Source organism: Hydra vulgaris, chromosome 07 (genome assembly GCF_038396675.1).
Source record: "Hydra vulgaris chromosome 07, alternate assembly HydraT2T_AEP".
Lineage (NCBI taxonomy): Eukaryota > Metazoa > Cnidaria > Hydrozoa > Anthoathecata > Hydridae > Hydra > Hydra vulgaris.
The window spans coordinates 3,623,868-3,639,773 of NC_088926.1; the positions used below are offsets into that span (position 1 = coordinate 3,623,868).

Consider the following 15,906-nt stretch of genomic DNA (forward strand, 5'->3'; position numbering starts at 1 on the left):
TTTTTTTTTACTGCCTACACTAGAAAGATGCGTAAACCTCGTCCGAGTGTATTACTTATACTTTTAAAAAATTTGCCGTAGATTTAACGAGAATGTAAGGCAGAAAAGGGACAGCACTTTATCATTAAAAATTTTTAATTTTATAGAATAATCTCTTAGCGTTCAATTATTGTGATTATATAAAGCTAAAATTAGTCGACTAACTTTTTAGTTAACTAAAATTATCCGACTAACTTTTTAGTTCAAATAAAATTCTAGTCAAATAAAATTGTTATTAAAATAAATCGTTTTAAACTAAATTTGAATATTTGTATTTTTCCCCAGCTCGAGATAAATGCCCATGGTTGTTGACCCCATCAAAAACACCCAGTCGGCTTGGAATGTAAAAAAGACGCCATTTAGACAATTCAATTAAATTTAGTACGTTTATTTATCGTCTAATTTATTTATTTCTTTTATGTGCCGCGTTCTATAGGTAGTGTGCAATAATAATTGCACATCATGAGTACTCTCCCCTGGCTTATTGCAAGGGTAGAGTAAATCTCCAAATTTCACCAAAAATCTCTTCGATTTTAATTAATTACTTTCCATCCAATCTACGCTTTTTCCCCTTAAATACCGGCCCCTCTTAACAATTTATACCTACCCCAAAATCCAAAAATACACGCATAAAAAAAATAGAATAACAACCGAAAAAATAAAGCAAAATATAGTATGGTAAAAAATACTCTAAAATATGAAATATTTTAGAGACAAAAACAATGCAGTAGAAACATTTGACATTCTACTACTTTTTACTAGTTTTTATTTACTATTTCTTCTGTACACTTAAAGATAATAAATGAGCAATCAATAAGTCCTATCCCTCTATTAACTCTACCTCAATCTATTGAAATTTTAACGTAACCACCACAACAATACAATACACAATCTATGAACATTTATTGTTGCGTCTTCTCCTCCGACTATTATAACCTCAACACACTACAATAAGACACACAGGGCCGTACCGAACGACGAACACGTGCAACTAAAAAAGCTAATTTTACCAATGAAGTGTTTTTTTTTTAGATGTCAAAATTCAGTTTTGAATTTCAGCATCCACTTCCACCACCTCGTTGGTACGACCTTGGCGACAGTATTATTATAAACCCAGAATGTAATCGTTTATAGGTTATTATGTGAACATTTTTATTGCTTTCAGAGTAGAGTTGTTTGTCGGTTGGCAAGACTTGCAAAATTTACAAAGAATGCTCGGTATTCACATTTAAAAATGCAATATCCGCAACTTAAACCGTTGATTAGTCTTTACAAGATAAAAATTCATTGAATAATACCTGTTGAAAAATGAAAGTATTTTATTAAGTAGCTGCGGTCGCTTTTTAAACCAGAAAATTGTTTATTACATTTTAATTACTTTAAAATGCAATGTGTAATCTATCATTTTAAAGTAAAGATAAAACAATCGAGTTACGGTTTTCAAAATCGTATATTTTTTGTTCGACTTTGAAAGCCTTTAGTTAGGCAAAGTTTCTTAAAGTAAACGAAGTTGAAATCCGTTAAACTTCGAAAAAAAGTCACTTAAACGGTAAGAAAGCCGTAAAAAGTTGTAGCTTTAACTTTTAATCGACTTTGAAAACCTTTAAAAGTTGTTAAAACTTAATTAAAAAAATGTTTGAAGCCGCAAAAAGTTGTAAATCAAAATTTTACGGTTATGAAAATTGTATAAATTTGTTTACATTATATTTAACAAATTTGAAAACCTTATAACTTTGTGCATGTTATTTAACACGATTTAAACATTGTAAAACATCAAACAAATATGCCAAAGACTCATCGCTCGCTGGTTTGGCTGTACTTCCTGAAGGAATACAGGGGAGATAAGACCTATGGTGTGTGCAATATCGGCAAGAAAGACCTAAAAATGAATTCTGGGTCAACATCGACCCTGAGTGGTCACCTGCGAACCAACCATAAGGATAAGTACATCAAAATGTGTCAGAATCAAAAGATAAGAGATGAGGCAGAAGCTGCCAAGGAGGACAAAATTGAAGAGGCAGAAGATTAATTGGAAACAGTTGGTAAGTTTGTTAAATAGTTGATGTTACGATGCGATGTAGCGAAGTTTTACGACTTCATGTCAAATTTATATGATTTATTATTGATGTAAAAAAAGGTATCCGAAGTTGATTCAATGTCCATCTCCGAAGTGTACTGTGTGCTCTCCGGGCTGACAAAAAAGAATGGACCACACCCATTCCTACGGATAAACAATTTGAGCTGGTTGCAACCATTCTGCAACTCCTGACCACATGTTAAATCATCTCTGAGTCAATGTGGAGTGATAAGAAAATTACAATGGATAGTGCACTGACAGCCATTGTTCATGTTATGAATAGGTGTGCTTCTCTGAGGTTCAAAGAAATTAGAAAGAACAGTGTCATTGGAGTAGGTCCTTTCATGGTTGAGCTCATTGTAGAACTCGAGAAACAATTCCCAAGAGGAGGATGTAACATCATACCTTATGCTGTTGTAGGCTGCCTGCTACACCCCTTCTTGAAAGGCCAACAACTGCACGCTTATGGTGTAAGGGATGAAATTTTTGACAAGTTAAAAGCCAGTCATCCTACAACAGCAGACTGTATGTCAAACCATCAAGGTACAATCTATGTCTCAGATGAGATCACCCATGAGTTTCTTGAAGATGATGGCGAGACTGAATTCTGGAAGGCAGCAGCAAAGGTAATACCCATTAAGTATAATATAAAATAAATTTCTTTAAAACTAGTTAAGTATACTTCTATAAATCTTAATGCAATCGAACAAACAAAGTTATAAAAATTTTAATTTGAGGATACGATGTCATACGGGGGCAAAAGGGGACGGTTAAAATTAAACTTTTTAAAAATTATTTGAATTGAATCAATTTGAGATTAAAGAAAGCGAAGTTATACAAAGTTTACAAAACGTTTAACTTCCTTTCATTCCTTTTAGACTGTGTCCAGTCAATTCAGGCAGACAAATGCTACAGCTGAGAGTCCTCCGATTACCGTTGAGTGGGCAAAATTCAGAGAAACAACTTTGATAGATTCGAAGGTTGATGTCCTTAACTGGTGGAGGACACATCGCAGAGAGATGCCCATCTTGGCAGTACTAGCACGAGAGTATTATTGCCTGCCAGCCTCAAGTGCCTCAAGTGAGCGGGTCTTTTGTAAAGCTGGACAAGTAATCCACGAAATGAGATGCAGGTTGTATTCAAAAACCACTGAGAAGTTGGTCTTCATCAACGAGAACTTCGATTTGTTAAACTCCTTAGTACCTGTTTGGGAATACTGCTCCATGGAAGAGCAAATGGCTGCTAGACCTGCTCCAGACATAGATCAAAATGATGATGGTGATGACTCAGACTAGGATGATGATGATGATACCGTCTCATTAAAAATGAAATCTCCAGTATTGTTATAATTATATTTTGATTTTATTATTTATAATATTATAGAAATTCTGGTTATTATTTTTATTATTATTATTATTATCAATAATATATTATTGTAATTTTATTGTAAATTTTTAGGAAAATAAATATCTTGTTGTTGTTATTGTTGTTGTTGTTGAACTGGAAAGGCAAGACAGACATCATTTGGGCTCCCAAAGCCAGGAAATAGCACAAAAAAATGAGAATGAAAGACTGGAAGCGGACAACTAAATATTCTTTACTAGGGTAGCATGCTAGGAGTATTTTAGATTAGATAACCGATAATATGCAAATAATTTTTTTGCATGTTTAAGAAATTGGATTTTTGAAATCTAGAATTATTATTAAATAAATGCAAAGGGTTTACATATCTTTTGTATATTCTTTATTTCTGTAATGTTACTGTAGTGTATACTTCAAATTTTTATTATTAAGAAATTAGAACTTAGAAGGACAGAGATTGCTAGCATATACCCAACCAATAATCACTTCACTTTACTTTATATCGGTGTCTTTGAACCTGAACATAGGTAGCATCTCATCGACTGTGATTTTTTTCAAATCTAAGAGATAGAGTAAGAGCCTATGAGAATAGAAGGGAAGAGCATAATAGTACTAGTACAGCCACATACAAGTTTGAAAGCCTTTAGAAATTTTAAACAATTTTAAAACACGCCATTTTCGAATTTACACAACTTTTTACGATTTTAAAACCCGCAAAAATATACTTTATTTAAACTAATATGATTTTGAAAACCGTCAAATTAAATTTCATACAACTTTTTACGATTTCGAAACACGTTCACACACGACTTTTAGCGACGTCGAAGCTTCGACTTCGACTTCGAAACACATCGACCTTGATTGTTTATCTCTGTTTTAAAGTACTTGTTTTTTTTTGTTAGAAAAAAAATTATCATAAGTTTTATTTATATATTCATTAATGTCAAAAAATTACTATTTATTATTTGGAATAAATATCTATAAAAAAAAGGGTTTCTTTTTTTAAAATTGAAACTATTATTTTCAATTGCACACCTCTATGCGAAAGTTTAACAGTAATGTCACGTTAGTTTCCGTTAAAATATGATAGCGTTAATATTTTTATCAAAGTCGTTTTCACTTAAATGATCACAACTTTTAGCCCCAATCGAATATTCCGGCTACTTTTTACACAAACTACGTCATTTTTAATCTATTAAGAACCAGTAAAGAAATAAATAACAAAGGATGCGTTTTACGAACTTTGAAAAAAGTTCTAAAACGAACAAAGTTCTTTGGAATGCATAAGTTAATGCGGTAACAATTTTTTTGGGGTCCAAAAAATACATAAAAACGCAATATCTCTTATGCGCATGCGCAAAACTCTTTAAAGCTGCTGTAGAAGATTAAATGGTAAATTAAGGTAATCCACATAATTTCTGGTATTTCTGATGTAAGGCTCTTTTACTTGTAGCCTTTTAAAGCGATCCTTATTGTTTTAACGCTCGCTTCATTATGTACTTAGGTCGTTAGGAAAGTTAGTAGAACTTCATCTGTAAAGATACAATGAGACAGGAAATAATTAAATATTTATATATCATTTTTAACTGTGTTTAATTATGAACATTTTAAGTACTTGTTGAAATATTTTGAATGTTTATTAAAAAAGTTATTTAGATTTTATTATATACGTTAAAAAAAAAAAATTTAAAATGGAAAAATTTGAATATCGAGCATATATTAAAACCCGTGCTCTACTTGGAGTTTCAGCGCAAGCCATATCCGATGAGTTGGTTTTAGTTCATGGTAACCGAGCTCCAAAATATAGTACAGTTGCCAAGTGGGCTACTTTGTTTAAAGATGGTAGAGAGAGTCTCGAAGATGATCCTCGCTCAGGGCACCCTCGAACCACGTATACAGCTGAGAATATTGAACGTTTGCGAGCCATTATTAAAGAAAATCCGCATGCCACACATGATATAATCGAAGCCCTGACATCGATTAATTGTTTTACAATCAACGAAATCATTCACAACGCACTTAAAAAAAGAAAACTAACATCACATTGGATACCCCACGAGTTAACCGATCAAATTTGCAAGAATAGAGTTGAGGCATGGAAGAAAAATTTAGCCCTTTTCAGAAACGGCCAATGGAGACTATGTGATGTTATTACAGGGGATGAGTCGTGGTTTAATTTGATACAAGTTGGACACAAGTCGGCTAATGCTAGTTGGGTCGGTGAAGGTGAAAGTCCAAGAACTATAGTAAGATGCGACAGGTTTCAGCCGAAAAACATGTTCTACATCTTCTTCAAACCAACAGGTGTTGTTCATTTGGGTTATGTTGAAAAGGGAGACACCATTACTAGCGAATATTATACAAAAAATTGTTTGAAACCTCTTATATGCGAAATAAATAAGCAAAGACGTAAAACAGGCACTCAAAATTTCAAATTTCTCCATGATAACGCTCGACCCCATGTGACTGAAACCGTCACAAATTGTCTAAACCAAGCTGGAATTACAATAATTCGCCATCCACCATACTCACCAGACTTAGCTCCATCCGATTATTGGTTATTCAACTTGATATAAAAAATCTTGATGACGATACTGACGTCGAAAGTCAAAAAACTCGCATAACGAAGCTACTTTAAAGTATACCCAAAGAAAAGTATAAAAAAACGTTTGACAAATGGCTTGAAAGGATGCAACTTTGTATAGATAACGATGGACATTATTTTGAACATTTGATAAAATAAAATTTAAAAAAACAACTTTTTTTTTTTTAGTAGGGGAGTTTTACAAACTTTCCTAACGACCTAAGTATATGGCTACCGCAAACAGAAAAGAATCTGGCAACCCTGGCCATGTGGTGGACAAAAGTAAAAAAAAAAAAATTCAAACATGGCATTTAATCACACCATTATCTATCTTAAAGATGAAGCTTTTATAAAATGTATATATATTTTTATATTTATTTTAGGTTTGCATTTTAAGCTGTTGATTTAAATCAATTTTTTTTTTCAAAAAAATTCGAGATTATTTTTTGTGTTACAAAGAAGCATAAAATAGTTAATGATTTTAAAACCTCTCCTTTTATTGTAAAGTTAAATTAATTCCTACATTATCTTTCAAATGAGTTATTGCAACACTATTTCAAACGTAGGATGTCAAATAAATTGATTTCAAATGATGATATATTTAAAGTACTTTTTTTAGTTAAAATTTCACTTATATAGTTGAATACTTTTGCGGTCTATGGTGGTTCAATAATTCGAGTCCAACATGTAGATTAATAATATAAGTTTGATTTATAATCTGCGGATGTCCGCCTGTTGTCTAATAATGATTTTTACACGTTTCATGCAAATTGGCCTACATTTTTATTTTTATTTTGTTTCCAGGATCCGATCATCTTGTTTTTTTGCAAAACATCCTTTTTTTGACATCAAAATGAACATATAAATATTTGTAGTTTGCTCTATGTCTAGAAGTTGCCTAGAGTTGATTTTTAATGAAGTATTATTTCGTCATTATAGCGACGTATTTTTTCCCTTCGTTTATGTACATAGCTTATTACGTAGCAATGACCAAATTATTACTCAAACAACGAGAAAATTGCGTGTTGACGCATTTTTTTACGTTAAAATAATTAACTTTTAAAGTTAAAAAAAATAAATTAAAAAAACTAAGAAAAACTTTTTTCGACAAATTCGTTGCATTGTTTATAGCATCGGTCCCAGGTTAAATAATCTTTCTAATAGTGAAAGAATTCTGTAAATCTGACGCACCACTCATGAGATGTCTTAGATTTACTAAAAATTGCTCATCTAAACTCGCCCTATTCTTTTTTGGATATAATATAAAGATGCAGTGGCGTAGCGAGGATTTTTGCGCACAGGGTAAAATAAATAAAAAAATTTTTTACAACAAATTTAAAAAAATATTTTTATGTAAAATAGTTTTTTTTTTTTTGTTTGCTTATCTTTGGCGCCCATTTAAGTCTTCAAGCCCCAGACAATTGCCCCTTTGTCACCTCTCCTCGCAACGCGACTGTAAAGATTTACAACACAAAAGAGTTTATAACAGTTTATAACACAAAAGAGTTATATCAATAAAATGAATTAAAGAATAAATATTACTAGAAAAAACTTCCGTACTACATTTAATAAATTTAAACTAAATTAAAAAATTCCAAATTTTCGTACAAAAACATCAACATTTGAAAACATTCAGTTGTCATTCTGTTTCGCTTTGCATACAAATTATTTAATGCGTCAGAGAATAGGCGCTCACTGGGTGCACCGGTAGCAGGTGTACATAAAATCATTGTTGAAGTACAATACAATATAGGAAACACATGTTAATTTTGATGCCAAAAGTGTAAAACATTTTCATCATGTACTGACAATTTAATATAACCACTAAATTCTATTCTTAAATCTAAACTTATTATTTTGTCACTATCATTTCCTGAATCATCATCTTCATCGTCAAATGATAACTTAAGTCTTTTTGATTTGATTGTCACCTTTTTAACTGGAATTCTTTCACAAACTTTTTTTGTCAGGTAAAAATCCGACAAAAAATTTTAAATATTTTTTTTTTCTCATACTTTTCAAAGAATTGAAAACTTTTATAGTTTGGATCCAAAAAAGTGGCACATAATAAAAACGTATTGTTCTCTAAATAAGTTTTTAAAGATTCTAATAAATGCAATTTTAAAAGCATAATTAATGGAGGGGTTTCACTTTTTTTTTCTTATTTAGTTGCTCCTCAAGGTACTATATACTTGGAATAATTAAATATTTAATTTATACTTGGAATAATTAAAGAACATGTAGCATAAGTATCGCCTTAAAATCAGGCCAAAAAGCATGACATTTGCCGGCTAAATAAACCTTTAAATGTTCAAAAGAGTTATTCAAAATAACTTGGCTTTTATAGTGAACAATCATCAGAATCCGTTCATTCCGATTTCATTATGCTTTGAAAATCTGATTTCATAATACTATGGAAATCTGGTGCCTACAAAAGAGATACAAAACATCTTAAATACAGTACAAAACTCAACAACTGTATAACTGTTTTTTATTCAAGACATATATAATAAGTAGCAACTGAAATAATTTTTACTGCAAAAATGTCACATTTTTGTAAGAATGCATCAAAGAATCTGTTGGATTTAAAGTCATATTTTTTATTATTTTAAACTGCTAGAATACATTAGTACATAAGTCTTTTGTTTGTTTGTGTTTGCATTACATAATATATTTGTGAAAAATGAGATAGTTTGAACAGATTATTTTTGAATTAATACAAAGTCTCTATATAAAGTAAACAGTACTATGTAAGAATTAATAAAACATTAATTGAAGATTTTACAATATATATATGTTCTAAGTGTCGCAAAAACTTGAACATTAGGGCGCGTCAAAATTTTTTTAAGCAGCATGTTGTGTGGGGTTCCTATATATATATGTATATATATATATATATATATATATATATATATATATATATATATATATATATATATATATATATATATATATATATATATATATATATATATATATAGATGTATGTACATATATATATATATATATATATATATATATATATATATATATATATATATATATATATATATATATATATATATATATATATATATATATATATATATATATGTAAATTATGTTAGTGTATTTTACAAATAGAGTGCTCAATGTTCTTAAAGAACAGAGCAATAATTAATTAGTAAAAAACACTTATCTAACTTTTATCTTCGACTCGGAGTTTCACCATCGCTGGATCATCAGGAAGAGGACTCTTCCTGATGATCCAGCGATGGTGAAACTCCGAGTCGAAGATAAAAGTTAGATAAGTGTTTTTTACTAATTAATTATATATATATATATATATATATATATATATATATATATATATATATATATATATATATATATATATATATATATATATGTATATATATATATATATATATATATATATATATATATATATATATATATATATATATATATATATATATATATATATATATATATATATATATATATATATATATGTTAAACCAGTCATATATATTTTTTACTTTTATTTTATGGACTATATGTCTTTTACCATTGCTGGTGAATAAAAGTGTTTTTAATATAAGACACAAGAAGTATAATAAACTATTGTAAATACAAAATTAAAGATTTTAAAAAATTTCAAAATGTCTCGTCTTTCTATTTTTTTTTTTTTTTTTTCGTTTACATAAAAGTCAATATAGTTATTTATTCTGTTTATATTGACATCAAACCTAATGTTGTTGATAGTTGTACGTGCTATAATTGAGTTGATGATGTTCAGTAAATATAAACCACTAAATTCTTATGGTGCAAATTTGATATTGCCATTACAATGCTTCTTGATTATATTGCTTAAAAAAGACTTAAATGACTGTTTATCGCGTTTGTTAGACACTTTGAAGTTTAAAAAGTTTTTATTTCGAGTGTTGTAATTGATGTTATCAACGTTAATAAAATCAAATTGTTTGAATAAGTTCATCGGTTCCTTGTAATAAATTATTTTATTGCATAGTTTTAGTGCTCTGCATAAAAATTGGTGATGAAAACTTTGTTGGTTGTATGCCTTAAGTTGTTGATTGATTTGAAATGTATCTTTGTCCTGAATAGTAATTTTGAGTAGTAAAAATAAAATCATATAGTATGCATTGCTAAAGCTTTGTATTTCTTTTTTCGTGTAGTAAATTATAAGACTTGAGCAGTAATCAAAGTTAGGTAGAATGACTTTTTTAAAGAATTTTAAACGAATTTTGAAGGCTAGACTAAATATGTTAGTTATTGAGAATAACTTTTGTATGCTTTTGCTTTTATCTCTTTTATGTGTTCGGTAAAATGTAATTTACTGTTTATAACAAAAGAAAATTTATTTACTATTTCAATTTTGAACTTATCACATAACATGATTGATGTTGGCAATATTATTTAAGATGTATGCTTATTTGTTAAAATCATTGCTTTAGTTTTATCCCAATTGATGTTGAGTTTATTAGCATAGCACCACTTAATAAAATTATTATATGCTGAGTTTTTGTTATTAGATGGTTTATATTGGTATCACTTGTCATAAGTGTTGTGTCATCTGCAAATAATGTTGATTCAAATAATGTCAAATATTGAGGTAGATCAATGATGAAAATTAAAAAAAAAAGAGGTCCTAAAATGGAACCATGTGGTATACCGATATTAACTTGTTCTTTATTAGAATATGCATCTTTAACTTTTGTAAAGATTTTTCTATAATGAAAATAGCTGCTTATTAAGTTCAAAGCATCAGTTGAAAAATCATAATGTTTTAGCTTGAAAATCAGTAATTTAGAATCTACTAAGTCAAAAGCTTTTCTGAATCAATGAATATTAATAATGTAAAGAGTTTCTTAGCTTCACTTTAGAGATAAGAACATGTAATGCAGTTTCAAATGAATGATTGCATCTGAAACCGTGCTGGTCATCATTGAACAAATCATTTTGTTCAAAGTATGCAGTTACCCTTTTAGCAATTATTCGTTCAAACACTTTTGTTAGTGGAGATACTATAGTAATATTTCGCTAACTACTGATATCGTGAATTTCATCTTTTTGTTCATAAAGTGGCTTAAAACTACCAATTTTAAATTCATTTGGAATACTCTCTGTTTCTAGACATTTGTTGAATATAATCATTAATTGATCGGTGATTGAATCATTAAGTTTTTAATAATTTTCGTTGGAATATCTGAATAATGAACTTATTAATAGGAAGAAATGAGAAATGTAATTTTTTTTTTAATCTTTTTTAAAATTATTGAAAAGATTGTTAATAAATTTATAAGAATCATTAAGTACGCATTCGGAATTAGATTTGAATGTACTAAAGAATTTGTTGAGAAATAATGACTTTTCAACGTTTGAGTAGGCCTTCTTGTTGTTGTAAAGTATATAATCAGGAAAGGAAGTATCTTCAATGATCAAAGGCATTCTTAGGAAACATTTTATAAATTTCTCCATTCATGAATACTACGTATTTTAGAAAGCTGTCTAGATTTTGAGTCCAGATAATTGTAGTCTTTTGTAAAACGCTATGATTTTTAATGGTGCCCCAATAGCATTTTTAATATCTCCTCGGTGTAGTGGATTAGTAGTAAGTTCAAAATCAAGCTGGTATAGAAGACTTTATTCAGCAAATTAATAAATATGGTTAGCAAGTGTATAGCCACTAGGTAGTAATCTGTCTGATACACAACCACTCCAGCCAGCTGATAATAATAGTTTCCTTAGCAAACTAATTACTGTTTTTTATTATATACCAGTTACAAATTTAATGATATCAATATGTTTATAACTGAACCAAATTTGGTATCGTAAATTTAAAATTGTTTCTTACAATAAAAACTTCAGTACAATCAATAATGCAAATAGTCTTTTTGTAGGTTATTCTTTATTGCTCCACAACATGGCCAAAATTCAGATCGGCAATTCTAGCATATATATAAATCTATTATATATATATATATATATATATATATATATATATATATATATATATATATATATATATATATATATATATATATATATATATATATATATATACAGTGTTTTTTTTCAAAAGTGGCCGGAACTCACCTGTATTTTTTTTTTTGTCAAAAATGAAGCAACCCAGCAAACATTGTTTTAATGAACTTGCAGTGGACCTATATAGGCATTTTTTAGAAATTTATTGAGGCTAGCCGATAACTTTCTAACATTTTAATATTGGCTCGTCATCGGCGAGCCCCTTTTGGTGGCCGCCACTAAAAGTCCATTAAGTAACCGATGAGCAAAACTACAGCGGTCCGCTCAAAATGCCTCTATAGGTCCACTGAAAACCCGCTATAGCATGTTTGCTGGGAATAGAGCTTTCCCAATAATCGATGATTTGTGGTAGATGTATTCATTTAAATCTAAACAATCCAAATAAAGTTTTTTTGAAGTAGATATTATTATAGTGATGAGTACTATTTAGAAAATAAAACCATTTTTCTTAGAGCTCATGCTTGATATTTAAAGCTATTTTTCAAGAACTTAATCATGAAGAACTCGTTGCTGTCAATGAAGAGGAATCTATAAACAGTATTTCAATTTGGACTAGAGATATTTCATTTTAGCCGAATATAATTCACAAATTTATCAAGGATTATCTCGTTAATAGGACTATATTAGTAGATTATTGTAAAAGAAGAGCCAAAAAGCATCAAACTCTTTGCTATTACTTATTTAAAGAAAATTAGGTAAAAATGTATGTTTCAAAGCAAATGTATGTAAAAGCGAAAAAACATCCATTAATTTTTTTATTACAAAGTGTAATGTTGTAGCGTCTGTGAAACGTAAATAGTAATAGTAGACACCTAAGACAGTCTTATGGCGAAGTTCTTTATGCTAAATGCAATAGTAAAGCTGGCACAGGGCTGTTGTAAACTGTTTACTGCATCATTATACCAACTAGTTGACTATGAAGAGTCAGACGTTAAACTGGTCTCAGAAACTAAAAAATGTATTTACGTTTTACAGATATGACATTTTTCAGCTGACCCCGAGCTTTTTTTGTCAAATACAGAGCCATTCGTTTTTGGAACAAAACTCAGTTTTTTGCTCCAATGTCCAGCAACTTGGCCAGCTGTAGTTGATGTAATTGTTCAGCAAAAGGTAAATCTGACGTTTTAATTTTGATCTTTTGCACTTTTCAGAAATCATCAGAAAGATTTCTGATGAGTCTTTATTGATGAAACACAGTGTAAAATGAGAAAAATTTTTGTTAAATTTTGTTATAAATATATATATATATATATATATATATATATATATATATATATATATATATATATATATATTATATATATGCAGAGAAGCAATATCTTTATTTAATGGACTTCGTTTTAGCTTTATAAGCACAATATTAAGATGTTCCTCCTGGTCCTCCAAAAACAATCGCAAGTGAACTAAGTTTTAATTCTTTTGAAAGGGACATTAACATTCTTTAAGATGTCAGAAAAAAATTTCTAGCATCAAATATGTTTTTACTTTCTTCAAGTCTATTTTTTCAAGTTCAATAATCAAGTTAAGTTTGAAGGTAAGTATGCTATTATTAAATATGATAGAATTTTATGCAGAGAATTTAGAAACCCTATCCCTTACACTAAATTTTAAAAAGAAACTTTTTTAAAATGAATGATCTGATAAATTAAAAAAAATAATAAAAATGGCTGGAATAAGTGATTTTGAATTTATAAGATTTAATTTTACTGAATTGAATTCTGATGAAAATATAAACCCTAATATAAAAAATTGCTCGGATTGCTTATATCACTATTCATGCGAATTAGAAGGGTTTCTTTTTAAAAATGTTTATGACAAAAATTTAAATAAAATTAGAATTCTACACGCAAATATTCGAAGTCTTAACATCAATTTTGAAAAACTTCTTAACTTGTTAGATGAAACAAAAAATCGTTTTAATATAGTTTGTTAAACTGAAACGTGGATTTCGAATGACTTAGATAATAATTCTAATTTTAATATTCCACGTTTTAAATTAATTTCGCTCAAAAGACAAGTAAATAAACGCGGCGGAGGAGTCCTTATTTATGTGAATGAAAATATTTTTTATTACGTTAGGAATGATTTAAGTGCTTCTGACGGCGATAAAAAAGTTTTAACTATATAAATTATAAACTATCAATCATAAAACATTTTATTAAGCTGTTGTTATCGACCACCTGACGGCGTGAGCGAGAACTTGAGCATTTTTTTTGAACAAAGTATTTTTTAGAAAAGGTATTAAAGAAAAAAAAAAGTATAATGTAGTATATATAATCTTCTGTAGTAAATATAATCTTCTGTAGTAAATATAATGTAGTCTTCTGTAGTAAATATAATGTAGTCTTCTGTAGTAAATATAATCTTCTGTATAATGAAGTTAACAAAATTAAAAACTTTTTTGAAACGGGTGCAATTCCTTTAATAAATAGGCCGACCAGAGTTACAAAAAACTCGGCATCTTTGATTGATAATATCAATACAACAGATATATTCAACAATGATATTCAAACGGGTATCCTAAAATCTGATGTTACTGACCATTTTCCAATATTTTTTACACTTAATTCAAAATATGAAAGTAAAAATAAATAAATCAAAATTAAAACACGCACTTTTAACGATACTAATATAAACCAGTTTAAAAACTAATCATCGTTACTGCACTGGAAGCATATTAACTTCAATGACAATGCAGAGAAAATTTACGATAATTTTTTTGAAACCTTTTACTCCGTATATGATGCAAACTTCCCTATTATTGAAAGAACAATAACTCCAAAAAATATAAACAATCCTTGGGTAACAAAAGGATTTAAAAAATCATCCAAGATAAAACAGACGCTGTATATAAAATATCTCAAAACAAAATCATCTTCAAATGAGAAAATATATAAAGATTACAAATATCTATTTGAAAAAGTTCGTAAAAACTTGAAAAAAAATTACTACTCAAAACTCCTAGATAAATTCAAAAATAACTCTAGACGCATTTGGCAAGTAATGAACAAAATTTGTGGTAAACAAAAGAAATGCTCAGGTTCTCTCCCCCAGATGATTATTGTTGATAACGAACGTATATGTGATCCAAGAGATATAGCTCATGAGTTTAACAATTTTTTTATTGACATCGGTCCTAAACTAGCAAATAAAATTCCTTTTACCAAAGCAAAATTTAACGATTTTCTAGTACAGATGGATAATTGCAATGGTTCCAACGAATTATATTCAAAACTATCTTTTCAAGAATTTGAAAGAGCATTCAAATTACTTAAAAAAAACAAAGCAAGCGGAGCAGATGACATAAACGGTAATATAGTTATAGAATGTTTTGAACAATTAAAAGATATTCTTTTTAAAGTACATGGAGCGTCTATCCATCAAGGAGTATTTCCTAACCGATTAAAAATTGCAAAAGTTACCCCTATTTTAAAAGAGGGAGATCAAAAAAATATCAGTAATTATCGTCCTGTTTCCGTCCTCTGCACATTTTCAAAAATACTAGAACGCATTATGTACAATAGACTATACAATTATTTTCTTTCTAATAATTTGTTATACGTCAACCAATTTGGTTTTAAAATAAACAATTCTACGGAACATGTAATTATCCAATTTGTACGTGAAATTTCAAATTCTTTTGAAAAATCTAAATATACCTTAGGTGTTTTCATCGACATATCGAAAGCATTCGATACTGTCGATCATTAAACTTACAATACAAAAACTGAAATACTATGGAGTAAATTACAAAGTCATAAAATGGTTCAGAAGTTATTTATCAAACCGTAAACAG

General features: G+C 28.9%; 1 protein-coding gene across 1 annotated transcript; it reads left to right on the forward strand.

Moving 5' to 3' along the window:
• Positions 1-5,169: 5,169 nt before the first annotated feature.
• On the forward strand, positions 5,170-6,054 carry LOC136082504 (histone-lysine N-methyltransferase SETMAR-like). The gene has a single exon (XM_065801911.1). The coding sequence runs from the start codon at positions 5,170-5,172 to the stop codon at positions 6,052-6,054; it is 885 nt and encodes a 294-aa protein (XP_065657983.1).
• Positions 6,055-15,906: the final 9,852 nt, after the last annotated feature.